General features: G+C 33.8%; 1 protein-coding gene across 8 annotated transcripts in view; it reads left to right on the top strand.

The window, feature by feature from the left end:
* NAALADL2 (N-acetylated alpha-linked acidic dipeptidase like 2) overlaps positions 1-8,304 on the top strand; it is a 1,538,215-nt gene extending 1,529,911 nt beyond the window's left edge. For all 8 annotated transcript variants that reach the window (XM_082624729.1, XM_082624727.1, XM_082624728.1 and 5 more), the window contains one exon: positions 7,901-8,304. In XM_082624729.1, coding sequence (XP_082480855.1) covers positions 7,901-8,099 — 199 coding nt within the window. In that variant the 3' untranslated portion in view covers positions 8,100-8,304. The remainder of the gene's footprint in view (positions 1-7,900) is intronic.
* The last annotated feature ends 10,432 nt before the right edge of the window (positions 8,305-18,736 follow it).

The following is an 18,736-nucleotide window of genomic DNA, read 5'->3' as shown; positions in this document are numbered from 1 at the left end:
TCTCAAGGTAATTATTTTTCCTTGATTTCTATCAATTTTACTTTAAAAGTCTTCTTAGATTTTCATAGGTATGATGAGATTAATGCAGTAGTTACTATGTTCTTTCTTCTATTTTTATCCAAATGTAGACTATTTTGGATCTGTCTTATCTAAGTATTAAAAATATCAAAATTCTTTTAAATCTGTAATGTTATTTAATTATCTTAATGCACTTTATGAAATTAAACAGTCATCTCACAGACTACCTGACATTTACATAATTTAGACATATCTACTACTGGAGTTCTTGCTTCTGTATGGCTCAGATTCACTTAGTGATGTTGTTTTTAGAATATTGGATTAATGTGTCTGCCAGAACATTCATTAAGTATAGAACAAAATTTCAAGATGACTCATATCCAGACGTCCAGTGCAAAGAACCAATTACTTTTTTTCTTCTATATTTAAGGCCATAGTTCCCTAAAGGGTTCAGTTAAGAACTGCATGTATTAATTTTTGCATATATTAAATATTAGGCTTCAAGAAAGGTGGCTATAGATTAATATAACTCTACTCACTGAATAAAGTACTTTAAAAACTAGTTTGTATTTCAGATAGTGAACTTACTTATATCTTGCAAAATAACTAATTAAATATCCAGAAACAGAGTTATTTGTGAAAAATGCTCATAAATTCTAATTTTTTTAGTGTAATTTAATTGATTAATAACAGATTGGGTCATTGCTTAAACAAACAGAGATGACACGGTCTAGAGCAGCAAGTGAAGAGAAAATTTAGTAGCTATTCTGTTAATTCAGATCCATAAACAGGAAAACTAGAGAATTTATAATATACACTTTAGAAGGGATTACTGGGGTTGACTATACTCTAATTAGCAAAACTAAATAATTATGACTTTCTCCCTTTGTTTTGATAACTTGGTTTATACTTCCATTGATTAATTCAAGAAACCTATACATTATTATCAAGCGAATGGGCTAAATAATCTTAAGTAAAGCAGGGTCTACAAGTAGGAATCGAAGTCATGACAGACCTCTTTTATTTTGGGCTCTGAAACAGCCCAATCCATTGTCAACCTAGTACTTCAAGCCACAATAAGCAGTCCATGAGAGGTGGAACTCAAGATGATACCTATTTGCCCTTCTAGTTTTTAAGAGTAAAGGTTTGACTAATGCCCAAAGGGTAAACATCCCTTAATCTGACACAATAAGAAGCAGTAAATGGTCAAATGATAGAAAAAGCAGTCTATTTTTAACCTAAACATTCATCACCAATCTTTTGATATAGGACCAAGGACTTTACTTTGAGTTCTGTTCTGGGAATTGGAATTCTGGATTTACTTTCCTATTTAAGCCACACTAATGCTGCATCATCTGAGATTTACAATTTCAGTTTCCTCATTTTGGAGCAATAAATAGGTAGTTGCAAAACAATCTGAATGCAGATACTTTCTCCATTGTCACTGTAGTCTTCCCCTGCCCTTGCTAATAATCTTTTCAGTTATCTCTCCACATATAATTCAACAACACTCTCACTTTGTCAGTTAATCTCTGTGAGTCTTTCCAAAGCTTTCAGGTTCATTTTCACAGGAGTAACTTTCTTTCACACTTAATATGTCATTTAAATCATGTAATTTTGTATATAATAACATGTGACTGGAAGAAGCTAATTTGGGACCAAACCAAGACCTCTTGGTAAATATAAAACTCAGTGGGGGGAACTGCTGAGTATGCATGGGTGTCACCCAGTAGGTTTAAGTAATGAAGCAGGGAAAAAAACATATACTCCCATAAGGTATCCCAGACCTGTTGCATCTGAATCCCTTGAGAATTTTTTTTTAATATCTCAGTTTATTCTTATACACATTCAATTTGATAAACACCGCTGCCATATTATAGAGTAGTTGCTAACATTTAACATAAGGGGAAAAACTGCCATACAGTAGAACAGCAATTTCCAGGGTAATTCCAAGAGACCCCTGTTGAAATACACTCTTCCTTCCCGTCACTAGTGTAGTAGATATTTATTGAGTTGCAGTTTTAATATTTTTTAATTAAAAAAAATCTTCCTGGTATCAAAATTTATTTCCTATGTGAGGGTAATTCCCTCTGAGCTTGGTGGAAAGCAGGGCTTACCTCCCCCACAGAAGGTGAATGGATCTAGGTATTTTGTTCCTGGGGTACAGGCACATGACCTAAGTTCAGTCAATTGGATGAGCTCTCCTAGGACTTTATATCTCAGAGAAGTGAGCCAAAGATGTAGGGGCAGTTCAAGATTATTCATGCTAGTTGTGGATTAACATTCTGGCAATGACAGAGCAAGTATTAAGAGACAGCAATGCTGCCGTGGTGGAGAAGTATTCTCAATGAAGTGGTGGCAGTGGGAGTGTCTGAAACATCAATGTCCTAAACATGTTGCTAAGCAGAATCTTGGCAGTATTCTATGATACTCAGCTTCTCTTGGTTACTGCCTTCTTCTCAATGTTTTTCATCACTTCTGTAAACTATTACATGTACATGTAGTCATATATTTATATATATACACACTTTCAATAAATGAATTTTTCTTAAATTAGATAAAATTAGTGTTTGACTGGTACAACCAAATGTACACCTTCTTTGAGTCAGGCACCTGGGGACCCTTTCGACCCTCTGATACCCATGGCTGAGAGCCATGGGTGAATGCATCTTCTTTTAGAGTTCCCAAAGCAAAGAGCTGATGTTTCTACTATTTACAGTAGTTTTTCTCCCCAGGGATGATCCTGGGGTACTTAGGGTTAATGACTGAATACATAAGAAAGTTTTCAGAACTAAGAAGTATATGGAAACATATGTGACAAAATGTAACAACATGGCTGAGTTTTATGGTTTTTGTCTTCCACTCAAATAGCAAATATAAAATAATATGATGATACTCTTTTGGGAAAGGTCTCCAAATACAGAAATTTATTTTTTGTATGCAGCAAGCTAAATGGTTTTTAGTACACAAAGGAGAAATAGTAAAAGATGAGCTACTTCTGAAAATGGGTAGGAGAAATTATCCTTCTCATGAAAATTTAAAGAAGATATTTTTGTTATCCTCAATTTGTTTTTAAGGTAAAACAATTTATCAAAGTGAAAAAATTCTACTATAATAAAGATCAACTGACTTAAGTTGTATCAGCAACTATCCCAAATGAAGGTTCTCTCTTAAACTGTGATGAAAGAATCCTAGTCACTGATCTTCAGCCAGAATCTAAGTATCTGTAATTTTAAGCTGACTTGTATCCAATTTGGGTAGAAATGGATATGAGTGTTTGTCTTACATAATAGCTTGCCGCAGCCTACTACTTGAATCATGTAGCATATGGAAAATATGTTTAGCTTCTTGTAGAATTTCACAAACCAAAACAGAATCTATTTCTATGCACATGGCTTGTTTACAGTCATTATAAAAGTATTACTGTGTTTCTTACTAGTTAGAAAAAGCAAATGTTGGCACATTGCAGACTCCATTGCACTGGTCTTTAAGAAATATATGTATTGCTTTCGAGTTAAAAAAAAAAAAACACACAGTAATTGCATGTCTTGTGCTTTAGACCTAAACATTATTTTTAGGATGTATTTTTATGCTTCCACATTATCTCTCTTCTAGATATTTTATACTAGTTATGGCTGAAGTTTTATGTAAATATATTAGAGATTGTGCTCATGCTTAAATGAACTGTTATTGAGGGATTAATACTGTAACCTTTATGAGCATGTTTTATTAATATCTTATCATTAAATTGAATATTAATAACATTTAACATTTAATAAACATAGAATGTATATATAGGAATGTATTTCATGCCAGTGGGTTTTGAATATGTCAAAAAGTCACTATAACAGCCCCTCAAATCATTAAACTTACTTCTCATAATGTATTAATTGTACTGGTACAACACATTTAAAGGGCAGTTCTGGATAAAAATGATTATAATATCTTTGTTTGACAGCATGCTGAGCAGTATGCCCTCAAGAAACAGAAGTGTTTCATACAGCTTTTGAAAATATTTTTGCACTCTTAAATTCTGGAAATATATTTGTCATTAAATGATTTATAATTAAACATGAAACTGAGAATTAGAGGAAGAGAATTCAAAACTATGAATATTATGAGAGATGAATAAATATTTTTATTATACTAATTTGTTTATTCTTAATGGTAAAGCAGTATAACTTGCCTACAAATAAATACTATTTTAAATGATTAAGTAATTAAAATATACTTTAAACTATTTTTATCCTCAAAATACTAAACCAATTTTTATCTATTTACCTACCTACCTATCTATTTAAATGGTTTATCATGAATTTAAATATGTTTGATAGGTATTTTGACAGTAAAAACCCACTCCTTTTTTTATGGCAATTAAAGATTATGTTAACATGAAAAAGTAACTTTTGTACAGCTCTGTCATGTAGGAGAATACATGTGACCATCTGAGGCAGTTTCATCTTCATTTGGGAAAATTCCATGGCTATAACAAGCTTCCTCTCTATTAGTTGGTTTCTTTTACCACCCCCTCCCCAATTTAATAATAAATATAAAACTAATAAAACTTATATTTAGGGAAACTTTCATTAGGCGTTTTGCTAATTCTCACTATTTTGTTTGTCATTTAGATATAATAAAAACTTTTACACATAAAACACATGTACATATGTCTATGTATATACATATATAATTGCTTATTTTAACATGGCACAGTGGCTTCTTCTGAAAAGCTCTTTAATTTTATGAAGGCTGTGGAAATATCAAAAGGGAAATCTCTATTTCAAGGAGTATTCTCCTTGTAAAAGTAGATCCACATTTTTCTCAGAGTACAGCTCATAGCCAGATCATTGCTCATGACCACTTGCCTCTTCATTTGGAAGATGTTTTTCTCCCTCCCATATCCAGGGGATATATGTTTCTTAATACAAAGTTTATACCTGAATTCAAGGATATTTGGAATATAAAGAATATCCTTCTTGCACTGCTCTAATTCATAAAATGCCAAGTATATTCATAAGTACAAAGATTAAGGATATTGGATTATTAGGGATAGTTCCCATTTCAAATAATAGGTTTTGAAAAAAAAAATACTGAAATAACCTCTGAGTTCAAGCATCTTCTGCTCCACTGCCACCCACCATGTACTATTATCAACTGAAATTTTTCTCCAAAGACACAAAATCTCTTGTTTTGAAGTGAGTTAATTCTTAAAAGGCAAAATAACCTGAATTGATGTAGTTTGCACTGACATTAGAGGGTCTAAGGAATTTCCATCACTGAACAAAGCCTGATAAAAATGTAAGTAAGTCAAATCACCATGATTGAAGACCTCCTATATTCACAACACTGAATTAGACTTGATAAAGAAGGAACATATTTCTCAATGCTGACATATAAAACAATGATATTATAATATATCCTTGAAAATATAGGGATCAGGGTCCCACAACAGAGGAGAAAAGATGCTGAAAAGATGGAGAAGTGAGTATCTTCAGAAACCAGTTGGATATTTAAGGAAAAAAATGACTTGCAGAGTTCTGTCATGGGTGATTAGGTAGATTTCAGTGTCCATTCACCACCATCAGAGTACAGAGTGGGAAGTTCAGGAGAGTCTGAAGTAGTGAAGCCTGGATGAGCTAGGAAACAATGATCCAGAACTCTATATAAAACTGAGGTCAGTGCTAGGGATAAGTGTAAATTAACTAAACCTTGCACTGTGGCCCTTTCAAACAACTATCATTGTGTAACTGACATCTTTGTCAATTTTCATCTGGACTAAGTCGTTCTCTAGGCTTTATATTACAACCAAAGAAACTATTCCAAAATAAAATCTAATAATCTTTCTTTCTTGCTTAAACACTTTCATTGGTTTCCTACTGCCCATAAGAAAAAGTGTAACCTCCTTAGCTTGGTATACATGGCCCAGTAGGACATGGCCATGGCTTGCTCTCCCAGCTCTTCTCCTACAGCTGCCCACTGTGGCCTTGCACTCTGGCCATACAGAAACACTGGCATTGATCCACTAAGAAGAGCAAGCTGTTTTATAAATCCATACCTTTGCATATGCTATTCCTCCTGCATAGGGTGCTGTCTCCACTTTCTAGCTTGTTTCCTTTCTTATACCCTTGTAACTGGTAATTCCCATCATCCTTCAAGATGGAATTGTAATATTCTCCATGATAAATTTTTCCAGCAGCAATACTTCTTCTGTTATCACTGGACCTTACATTTCTAATATGACAATTAGACAATTATTTTAATCATTTATATATCTGCCTCTCTTATTAGATCATGAAATTTCAGCTATTTCAGGTGGTTTGGGTTGGATATAAGTCAAATGATGCAATAATCCATAGCTTTCTACCAAAATGTATTCTTTCTATCTATCAATGAATAAAAGGAAGCTCTTTAGACTTGCCCACAGCCAAATTCCTCTTTCTCAGATATTTGGATAAATTTCAAGTCACCGTCTTATTACACACACTATACTTGAGAAGAATTCTAAATGTCAAACATATACAAAGGGAGAGAGAATAGTATAATGAATCCATTACCCCATTTCAACAATTATTAACTAATGGTCAATCTTGTTCTACCTCTGATGTTCATAGCTCCACTCTCCTTTTTCCTTCCAAATATTCTGAAGCAAGTCCCAGATGTAATAACTTTTCATTTGTAAATATTACTGTATATTTCTAGATAAGGACACTTTGAAAACATACTGATGATACCATTATCACACCTAAAATATTAACAATTTCTTAATATTAACAAATCCTTAATTAGTATTCAATTTTGTACTACTTCTCATTTTTAAAAATTGTTTGTTTGAATAAAGACCTAGTAAAGTCTACACTGGATGGGTTGAGGTTTATTTTAGTCTAAAGCAGCAGTTCTTAACTGGGGGCAATTTTGCCCTATAAGAGACAATTTTGGCAGTCTGGAGACATTTTTAGTTTTTACAACAGCTATGGACTGAATGTTTGGGTTCTCCCAAAATATGTGTGTCAAAATCCTAACCTCAATGTGATGTTATTTGGAGATGGGCCTTTGGGAAGTAATCCAGGTTAGATTAGGTCATATACAGGTGGGGCCCTCATGATGGGACTAATGTCCTTATTAAACGAAGAGAAGACACGGGATCTCTCTGTGTTCATTCACAATGCTATGTGAGAATATAAGTAGGAAAAGGCCTCTCATCGACAATCCAACTATTGGATTATTGTTTAAGCTGCCCAGTCTACGGAATTCTGTTATAGCAGCCCGAACTAACTGAGACAACTAAAGGAGGGGTGCTACTAGTACCTAGTGGGTGAAGGTCAGGGATACTGCTAAACATCCTACAATGCACAGGACAGCTGCCACAATAAAGAATTATCCACCCCACCACCCCACAAATGTCAATAACACAAGGTTGAAAAGCCCTGGCCGAGTGTTTCCTCCTTCATCTATTTCTTATTACAATTTATTCATTGAATAAACTGGGTCATTTGTCCTACAGAATTTTCACAGTATTTTGCTGATGACAGACTGTGGTATCATTTTTATATTTTTCTGTCCCTTGTATTTATTAGCAATTAGATTTAGAAGCTTCATCATATTTAGACAAATTTCTTAGCAAAAATAATTGATTTCATTGGTAGTATTGTGTACTTCCATCAGGAGGTACATACTGTCTGATTCTCTTTCATCACTAGAGGGAACTTTTGATGATCAATGTCTAGATCCATTGATTCAATAGAGGTCCCAAAATGATAATATTGTATGCTTATAATTTCTTCATTTATTAAAAACATCAGTTTCTTGGAAATATTTTTTACAATGTTTGATATGAAAATAACATGGTGCATAAAACATTTACTCATTCTGTATTTCTTTTCAGAAATATCTTGTACCACCTTGATGGGAAGACAAGCCAGTTTTCAATACTCCTGGAAGCTTGGGAACACTGCAAGTCACTTGCATCAAATGATACCCTTCAAGAAGCCCTGTCAGAAGTGTTGAACAGCATTAATGCAGCTCAGGTTTACTTCAAAGCAGGACTTGATGTGTTTGAGAGTGTCTTAGTTGGAAAGAACTGAGAAAACTCAGCATTTGAAAAAGTTTGTTTACAATTCCTCAAGTGAAAGCTCTAATCTGACTAGATTTTCTGACATTGAAGACTTTTTCCCTCCAATGGCTTTTGATATAAGTATAAAGCTATTCTTCCTTTTGTATTTTTTAATGTATGTGTAAAAAGAGCATTTTGCACATTTAATATTTTTTCTTATATCTAGATTATGTAAAAGCAAGTTATTGAAATAATACTTAAGATTTATCTATTAAAAAGAAATCTGCTGTATCTATATCTATATATATCTATATATCTAGAGATATATCTATATCTCTAGATATATAGATATATATAAAATATTTGGGAGGGAAAATTTCCAAGAAGTTCTGGACAATCTTCGCTCCTATGGATAAAACACGTAGAAACAGAAATGATTCCCTATGTTAGAGCTTTAGTGACCTAATTTCTATAATAGAAATGAAGAGTTGATATGGTTTCAGATTAACTTTCACTATCAAGTATTCAATATGAAGAACGAGTATTCTGACTGAGTGACTGGTTGACCAAAACCACTTTGAATGTGACTATTTTATGAAGTGAAGTGCCTATTAGTAACACAACTAGATGTAGTAATACACTGGTTATGAAATTGTATTTTTTTAAGTATTAATGAAAAAAAAAAGAGCCATAAACATTCCAGGGGAAAATCTCAAGGTAGCTGCACAGAGCAATTTAAATGTAAATTTTTTCCTAACAACTTATAAGGTGACTAGCTTTGAAATCCCTAATTTGTCTCAGTTGATTTTGTAAAAATTTCGGGAGTGATGTATGTCTTATGAGGGAGAAAATATTTATTTCTTCCTGTGTTGTTTCTGTTGGAAGCACTGAAATAGAGCTACTCTAAAATGAAAGCATCTCACATTGCTCTTCCTTCATGTACTTTTCTGAAACTCCTTGCTGTAAGGCAGTTTTCACAGAATACCATATAATTTCCACAGGAAAGTAGCAAAGTTTCTCTTTGAAAACCCAAAATATCTTTAAAAGCATCAAATTGCTATTTCTGCCACTAACAAAAAGGACTTCTTATGAAAGAAATAGTTATTTTGATCAACAGAAAGCTCCTTAATTCTACAAAAAACTTTTGATGTTTTTTCCCTTCTTTATCCTTAATTGTGACTAAGATGACAACATAGAAAATATTCATGCTTCTACTTTTAGGCAGAAAATACAGTGTTACTATACTTCAGTTCTTGTCTCATGTTGAAAATGAAGCTTTTCATACTGACATTGTCATTGAATGGCCTTAGTACCCACTATTCCCCGAAACCACAGAATTCCATTAGGTGTTTAAACTTTGAGCTTACCTTTAGAAATTGATTTGGTATTTGACAAAGCAATTCCCCTTAGGAAACATATCCTCAGAATATTTCATGTGGATCATTTTTCTCTAACACAACATTGAAACACACGTACCCATCATACGCCTCCAGAGCAACTTCATAGACAGTGTCTATAGGTCTAAGTCTTCACTTTTTAATGGATGAACATAAACCTAATCTTAGTTTAAAGGGAAACTGAAGTTGAAAGGAAAGAATTAATCAGCATTGATTGATTTATAAGGGTCAGCTGTTCCTACTATAAGTAATGCTTATACGCTCAAGGCAAAGAAGAGAATTGAGGCAATTAGCTAGATAATTCAAGCAGAAATCCATTTTCATCTGAATTGCCTGTGTGCACATATTTTACATAAGAAATGAAACTACCTTACAATATTTATTTCGTAAACAATGCACTTGTGTGTCTGAAAGTATTTTCCATGTTGAGGAGTGTCTATAGCAAAGGGCTAAAAAACCAAGCTCCCACAAGCCTCAATGTCAGTGCCCTCTCTTGCTACACAGAAAACAGCAGAAAAGAGGTGGGAGGAATACACATATAGTTGCATGCCAGGTCAAATAATAGAATCCCTTATACCAAAGGATCAGAAATAGTGATTCAAGGTTCAATGTATTCATTCTAGTTCTTCCTTTGGAGCTGAATTTGAAACAAAGACAAATAATTATCAGGTAGTTTATCATTTTAGGACAAAATCCTAAGTAAATTCACTCCCTTAGTTTCTAATAGCATTGAGAGCACAAAACACTTGTGTTTGTATATTTTTGTTTAAAGACTGTGTACTTAGCTAAACCACACTGCACAGATCAAAATCTCAATATTCTGTATTTTTTTACTTCTAAATTATATGGTATTCACTACTTGAAAACTGAAGTTAACTATGGACTAGCATTTTTATTAGTCTATTTAAGAGATGATGGGAAGAAACTAAATTATAATTAAAACAGATGTCCATCAATTATATAAATGCTGCTCTACATCTTTGACTGCAACAAACCTCTTAACTAAGAACATTACTGCTATAGTCTGATTACCTTAGGGTTCCTTTAAATTTATATTATTTAAATTTTTCCCTAATAGATCCAAGTAAATAAAATCCTTTGCACATTAAAATAACAAGTGTTTTCAGTGAATTGGTAGTAGGTTTAAATTGTTGCTGAGATATCTGGGTGCCTGGTACTTCTCAAAATCCTTCGTACATAGTATTGTACCAGGACATAATGAATCATAAATGATTATTCTCCCAAGAAAATGTGGCAGATGTGCACCACTGCAATTTGGGTTCAGGCAGGGCACACGTGGGATACAACCCTTTGTGAAAAGGTATAGATTCCAGAGTAAAAAGAAGCCTGAGACATTCTGATCTAAGCCCTAGAATGTTACCTTCAGTCAGAAAAGCATCAGCATTCCCATCAGATACACTAACTGCATACAAAGTGATTAAGGAACTGGGGTAGAGTCACATATTCAGTTAGTAGCAGAAGTGCTGCTAGAATTTAAGCTTCTCTGCTTTCTCATGCAATATATAATGGGGTTATAAATGATCTTTTCCAGTACATTCTATATAACCAGCCATTCTATCAGTTGATGTATGGGCTGGAATCACTGCTTTTTAAATGAAGAACTAGTTCATTCTCTGACTATACCTAACAAACGAAACTGTCCCAGGGAATCCATGCAAAAGGCACAAAGCCTGGGTACTTGTGGGGAGGTAGAGAGTCTCTGCATGACACCAGCAGTCAGGAAGGAGGGTATTAAGTAAAATGCTTTTATGAGAGGACATTTTAGCCCTATATTAAATCAGCAGTTTAAATCAGTATTTCTGACTTGGGGGAAGAAAGCCTAGGAATCTTCATCTTCAAGCAAAATTTCCCAAAGGATCCTTATGCATACTGAAGTTTAAGGATTTCTCATCTACATTAATTCTGGGTCCTGAGAAAACATCACTTGGCGATATACTAAAGAAACTGAAAAGTCACAATAATAAGAGATACTTATGGCTTTGCTGTGAATGGCACCATTTTAAAAAGAGGGAGAGAGAATAACCATTGTATCTCTCAAAAAAGGTGCAGACGCAGCTAACATCTGTGCCTACTACAGGTCGGGAACTGTTCTAGATTTAACGTATTTGTTTTTTCTAATGAATCCTCATGACAACTCATTTAAAAAAATGAGGAAACTTGGTGGAGTGGCTTGCCCAAAGTTCCACAGCTATAAAGACTGGGTCCAGACCTGTGTTCTTCACGCTGTGTGCTGCAAAAAGTTAAGAATCTTTTGATTATAGAAAGTGATATGATTGAAATTTTTAATGTATTTCTGCACCACTGATCAGACTATGTCATCTGCCACTTCACTGGCTTAATGGAGGAGTTTGAAGAAACCAATGACATCATTCCTCATGATGGTAGCCCACCCCAACAATGGTGGACATATGTAGATAACTTAGATCTATAAGAGCATTAAATATAAGTGCACCATTGTAGAATACCATGACAACTAGATGAAAAATTATAACAGGCCAGAAGCTACATCTCTCATAATTTCCTCCGCAAAATGTCTATATAATTGCACTGGGGGAAAAAAAAAGACCAGGTTCTGGGATTTACAACCACAGTTTTATATCCTCCTTAAAACACAGAATAACTAATTGACTTCTTAAATTACATAAATATTCCATATATAGTAGCTTTCCCCCTTGCAAAGATAGGTGTTACAAAAATAAAATGATGATTCGTTACCATCTGTCCAATGATGAATCGGCATCTTTGCCTCAAATGAAAAACTATTTTCGTAATTAGTAGACCTAGCCAAAAATATTCTCATGAGATATTCTGTGTTATGTGTAACTACTCCAAAAATAAAGCTTTCTCTGTGGGTAGCACATTGGCATCTCATTGGTTTAAAGGGCTATTTAAATGTGCCTTAATCACACATTCCTTCAATAAAAAGGAATTACATTTTAAACTGCTAATCCATGTGTTGAGTGGAAGGGAAATGGGTCTATATATTCAAAAAGATAGATCAGCAACCTAATGGTTCCATCACAAGAGCATGGATGCAACCCAGGAGAAAAAAATAGTGTGATATTTGAGCAAAGAAATATTCTACCTAGGTATACTAATGAATCTGTATTTCTTGCATGAGTTTAAATTGCTAGTTTAAAAAAGCCTCATTAGAATTGCTATTCGGAAAGTTAACTTCTCAGAGTTTTAAGCACCCCATTAAGTATAAATACTTTTAAGTTAAGTGTGTTATTTTATGCAATTTAGAATTTCAAGTGATGTAAATTTAAAGTGGAGTTGCAAAAGAACGTTTTTAAATGTCACCAATTTTGGTCACCACAATGTCCACTCAATTTTCTGTCTTCCCTTTCTAAATATACTCTAGCATTAGGATTTTTTTTTTAATCCCGAAAAAGTAATTTTAAGATCTAGTCTTCTCAATATACATTTGTCTGTTAATCAGCCAGAGTTTTATTTCCATAATAACAGTCCATTACCCTTCAAAGATGTACACTGAAGTGCCTTTAGCATTCCTGGGACCGCCAAGAATCTTGAGAGCTTGCTGATTCTGAGATGACATATTTCTTAAAGACATTTACAGTTTCATACTCAGATTGTATCTGAATTTACAAAGCAAAGGATTAAATTGAGGCACTTTCAGGTAGCATTCAAGAGAAAGCTGCTTTCAAATTTTAATATGTTCTGGTTAGCTTGTGTTTGAATTATATAGTTATATAGTTTTCTATAAGCAAAATGGTAATTTTGATGTTTTTAGCCAAAATACAATCATCGAGGCCAAAGAAAAGTATGTCTACTCTAACTCCTTAAGCAGGATCTGTCAAGAATTAACTCAGTTAATTGCAGTTGATCCAGGGCCTACATCTAGACAAAGATTTAAGGAGTGTAGACAGAGTCTAACAGTATTCCTTCTAATTCCTTTGATGCCTTAAACCAATACGCACTGAGGTAGCTTTTCTCAGAAGGAAGCAGATTTTATTTTCCAGTTGCTAATAAATATGTACCACCTCAGTCCCAAAAGGACAACACAGGTGCCTGTACCATGCCATATGTCATGTGCTTTATTCCAGCAAGCTCAAGAGATTAATATACAATCATTATTATGAATTATTATGTTGTATTGAAGTTAATGTAGGTCTTTTTTGTTCTAATTAAAGTACAAACTTGGCATCTGAACAGAAGCTTAGCTACAGAAGTAGAGTTAGAGTCTCTATTTTAATGAACTACACCTATTTTTCAATCCAAATGTGTAATTATTTAATTATCTGGCCTGCTCAATAAGTTTAACTCTCCAATTTCTTCAAATAATATTTATTCAATATAGTAATGACACAGATGGACACTCCTTGGAGTGTGCTTTATCTTTCGAAATTCTTAGCCGTTGTTGAATCATGCTTTTAGTATATGTGATAGTGTTTTATTAATATTAATAATGACTTGTCTACCTTTATATCAAGCTGCTGCAAATGGACTGCCTTACTCTGAAAGTCAGAAAAAAATGCTATTGCTCTATAAAGACAAGTTTATCATATCTGTTTAACAAGAAACAAAATATTTTATTACACCATTTCATCTTGTCTTCAGGAAACAAAATGGCCAGATGGTTAATTGTAGCTCACATAAGTCTATTCCAAAGATGTTATAAATAATTTCATTAAGCTGAGATAGGTCTCTATTACGTGATTTAGTATTTACATTTCACACAGGAAGGTTTAATGGCAACTATATCCCACATATTCAGACTTGCTACTTGGAGAATATGAATACAATTGTATTCAGAAAAGAAAAAAGCTTTCTAGGACACTTTGAAGGGCTAATTTGTTTTTATAGACATCTAGAAAAATCAGCACATCACTGGTAATAGTTTCAGATGTGTTTGGAATGTTAATAGAAACTATGCATTATTTTAGCCATGTCAGTAGTATAGCAATATTTAGATATATGAAATTTTATAATGGATAAAATTTCTCAGTGGTATAATAAAAAATATAGCCCTAAAATAGAGAATGGTGGTGAGCAGATTTATAAAGATTTATAAATTAACTTGGGATAAAATCTGGAGCACAATTTCTCTAATTAAATTTGCTTTGATTAAAAAATGAATCTCTTTCAAGGGGTGTCCCAATTACTAAATTGCACTGAACTGTTATAGTGTTGAGTATTGTTCAAAATAGATTATCATCTGTGATTTGGAAATATTTTCATTGTAAAGAAATTTATTGTCAGTGTCTTTGCTGTGATTGATTTTGAATGACTGATTTAGAGGCATGTGTCTGGAGTTTCTTAATTACTATATAGGGTTGAATGCCTAATTTCTATAATGTGAGGATGCCCATCAGGAATCCAGTGCTTTCTATATTTAGACCAATTGTGATTTCAATTGATTTTACAACTTTTTATGTATAATTCACATGACTCAATATACAGCTTACTTAAAAAAGTATGTTGTGATTTGGAGTGACAAAAAATGGATTGGGACATCATATCCATTAAGAATATGAGTGAATATTTTATATTTTAGTTGTTTAAATATTTGCACATAATTGAAAACACAGTACTATGAAATGAAAGCATCTTTTAAGGAATATTTTCTGATTCATAAATGCAATGTGTATGTACAGCAAAATGGTCATATTTAAAATGCCCATTTAAAAAATATTAAATACAGTTGAAAATCATTGTTAACTGTGTTCTGTTATAAACATGCAAAATGAATTAGTTATTAGTATGTATTATTAATGAATTATCTGTATGTATTGTGTATTACACCCAAATAGGAATAAGCCTTGTTCAGGGAACACTCTAAGATTTTATCACTTTTTCTTTTTTTTCCTTCCATTCTTTTCTGAAACATGCAGTCCTCATATTGGGCCATTTAGGTTTGTAGTTTGTGCCAAGTTCTAACATCAAGTAACAGCATTTGTATCAACTCCAGTGCTAAGGAGCTTTGTTTCTTCAAATTTGCTCTAAAAAATGTTGTCAGTTTTTTATTGCACAAAGGCATCTCTATTGAATGATGTAGCAGATTTCACTCAATTATTCATTCAGCAAATATTTACAGAGAGCTTATTCTAGGCCAGATACTGTATTAAGTGCTAGAGATACAAAAATGGTTAACACAGTTTTACCTTCTAGGACTGCACAGCCAAATAAAATATAACACTTCAATTTAACTATTGGCAATACTAGATTCAGAGGGACTCATAACTAGTGTAGTTTATCACGAGGTTAATGACAGAGAAGAGATAGTTTAAAGGCACCATGTGTTCAGGTTACATACCTAACTCGCTGGGCCTTCCTTAAGGTTCATTAAGACTAAAGCAGAATGTTCTTATTTCCAATATCATTGCTGTATGATAACTAACATTTATTGGGGGCTTACCATTGCACCAGGTATACATATACACACACATAAAAATTTTGAAAAAATAATATGTTACGTATATGTATATTCTGCAGAATAATATATATATTATTCTAACCATGAAGTAAAATTTAAATATACAAAATTATATACATATCCATGAATAGCATATATGTATTCAAAGTATAAAAATACAGACTGAAAAAGTAAATATCTAATTTGATTCATGGTAGGAGGGAAACAAGTGCTAAGGATAGGAGTACAGAGTACAATTTAACAGTCATTTCTTTTTTTACAGAAAAAGGAATTGAAGCACATACAATAAAATGGAGGCGTGCTAGATCAGATTTTCTTCTCATTTCTTTATATCCCTCCCTCGTCATTTTGGGTGGTGGATATATATGTGTTTGCTATGGAATTCTTACTGGTTTTCTGAATAAAAAATAAAACTCTCAAAGTAACAAGTTCCTAATAAGATGGTCTGATCCTGGAGCTCACACTTATAACCACTACCCTAATCTGCCTTTCTAAAGGACACAATTTTTTAAACTCAGTTCCTTTCCTCTCTCCTCCTTCAATTGTACTAATCTTATAAAGATAGAGGCTTTCTTACACGGAATTCTCTGACATCCTATGTGCTCACAGATAGAATCTCAGCACAGTTATATTTCTTGTCCAATTTGCTCCTCTTCAAAATTCTTCCTTGTGTTAGTAAATACACTCGATTCTCTAACTAAAAATAGGAATCTTCGTTGATCCTTGATTTTCCTCACTTCCTACTTCCAATCTATCAGCAAGTTGTATTGGCTTTGCTGTAAAATATAGCCCAAACTTGACATTTCTCCACCTCCACTGCCACCATTCTACTCAATGCCAACATCTCCTCTTCCCTGCACTGCACTAAACGTAATAAGTATTTAAAGCAAAGGGGATTTTAAAAAGGAATATGATTACAAAATTATTGAAAGGGCTAGTATAACAAAAAGGTGAAGCTACCGTTTCTCAGAGATCAGTAGCTGCAGGAAACCACTACTGACCTGCACGTGAGAGCAGCATAAAGGAGGAAACCTGTGATGGCCCGGGAACCAACATTCTACTCACACTCTTGGAAACTTTACTGCTGCTGGTGGTGGAACCACTGCTCACAAGGCTTAAAGAACTACCACAAGGTTGCTGAGTCTGGGAGTCTGCACTTCCTCTACCTCCCCTACTAGAAGCAGGAAAAAAAATCTTCCACACTTCTTTGACTTTTACTCTCTTCTGAGTGCCTCTCCTTGGCAGATCAAACTGGAATCCAGCTGGCATGAGAGGCTCTGAAATGTGAGTTTGTGCTTCCAGCCCCAGCATTATAGGGGAGGATGTCGGAGGGTGGGCATGGGACCAAGTCCACACACATCATGGCTACTGCAATCTCCAGATGGCTCTCTGTTCTTCTTTGAATGTATGAATGAATGAACATACCTAACTTATCCATACATATGTATTGATTATTTCCCCCCGAATCTATGGATGTCACTTAATCTATAATAAAATAACTTGAAGTGACTTTGGTGTAATTTCCCTATACCACTTCATAACAAAATGACTAGCTCCGAGGAAGAGCTAAGAGAGCAAAAGACATGTAAACACATAGCTGTAGTAAAGGCTTAAGTCTTATAATGGAGACCTAAATAAGGTGAAAAGAGAGCAGAGAGTAAAAATACTTAAATCCTGTAGAAGCCGAGAAAGGTTTCTCAGGAGAAAATATTTGAGTTGAGCATGAAGAGTGAATAGAAGTCCTGTGGGGGAAAAGGAGAAGAATGTCATTCCAGAAATAGGGAGCAGTATATGCAAGCCATGCCAGAAACAAAGGACAGGGCATTCCCATACTTTTCTCCTTTGAAGTCTATTTCTTTTATCTCAGCTTCAGCAAAAATTATGATTTAATTCTGTGTTTTTTTGTGGGAAGAGCAACCTTTAGTCTGCTTATTTACTATTGATAGTTTAGATGCTACTCGGGATTATAAAATACTTAAAGTGACTAAATTACATATAATACATATTGAAGAGATTTCCATCACAGTAGAGAAGTCATAGTGGTTCCCCAGAATCTTCAGCATAAAATACATATGTCTTTTGATGATATTCAAGATCCTCCACAGATGACTCCCACCCCTACCTCTTCCTCTGTGCTTGCCTTTTCTCCCTCTCATGTCTTATATACCAGTCAAATTGAAGGGCCTGAGTTTTTCCAACTTGTGCTGCACTTTCTCATGTCTCAATACCTGTGTGACTGCTTTCGTTCTTTCAATAAGGCAACTCCCAGCACCCAATGCCCATACGATGCACATCTTTCTTTTCCAAAATAAGTGTTACGAAGTCATCTCAAACTTTTGTAAAAAGTTATTCAAGCCTCCCTTATAACACAAAAGGAAAAAAAAAAAGCTCACACTCATACCTTTATCCCTGCATCTTTAGATGCAGAGGGACAAAGAATCACTAAACAGTTGAAAGAAGCCTAAAACATAACTAAAAAAAAAAAATCAACAGATGCCTAAGAAAAAAGAGGTAATCCAAGGAAAAGAAAATCTCCCCAAACTGTTCATCAATATGTATGATAATTTGAGGAGATATTATTTTCACAAAATATAATGGCAATGATCATAAAGCAAGGAAAGTTCTTAGAGAAAAGTGTGTTTCTATGATCTATGTAAAGTGGGGTCACATGTCCTCTTTTGGAATAGGCTAGAAATATCCCCGTGCTCTTTTTTATGAATTCTCTGGGTTTCATCAAGTTAATGTATTTTCTTAAGACACTCTGCATTTACCTTTTCCTGGATATTTTTATTCCCTTAGGATATACAGTATAGAATACATTTAACATATCCTGTCAAATTAATTCATCCAGCT

Source organism: Mesoplodon mirus (genome assembly GCF_964341445.2).
Source record: "Mesoplodon mirus genome assembly, chromosome: 6".
Lineage (NCBI taxonomy): Eukaryota > Metazoa > Chordata > Mammalia > Artiodactyla > Ziphiidae > Mesoplodon > Mesoplodon mirus.
The sequence above is the reverse complement of the archived record's forward strand: the minus strand, read 5'-3'. Positions and strand labels throughout refer to the sequence as shown.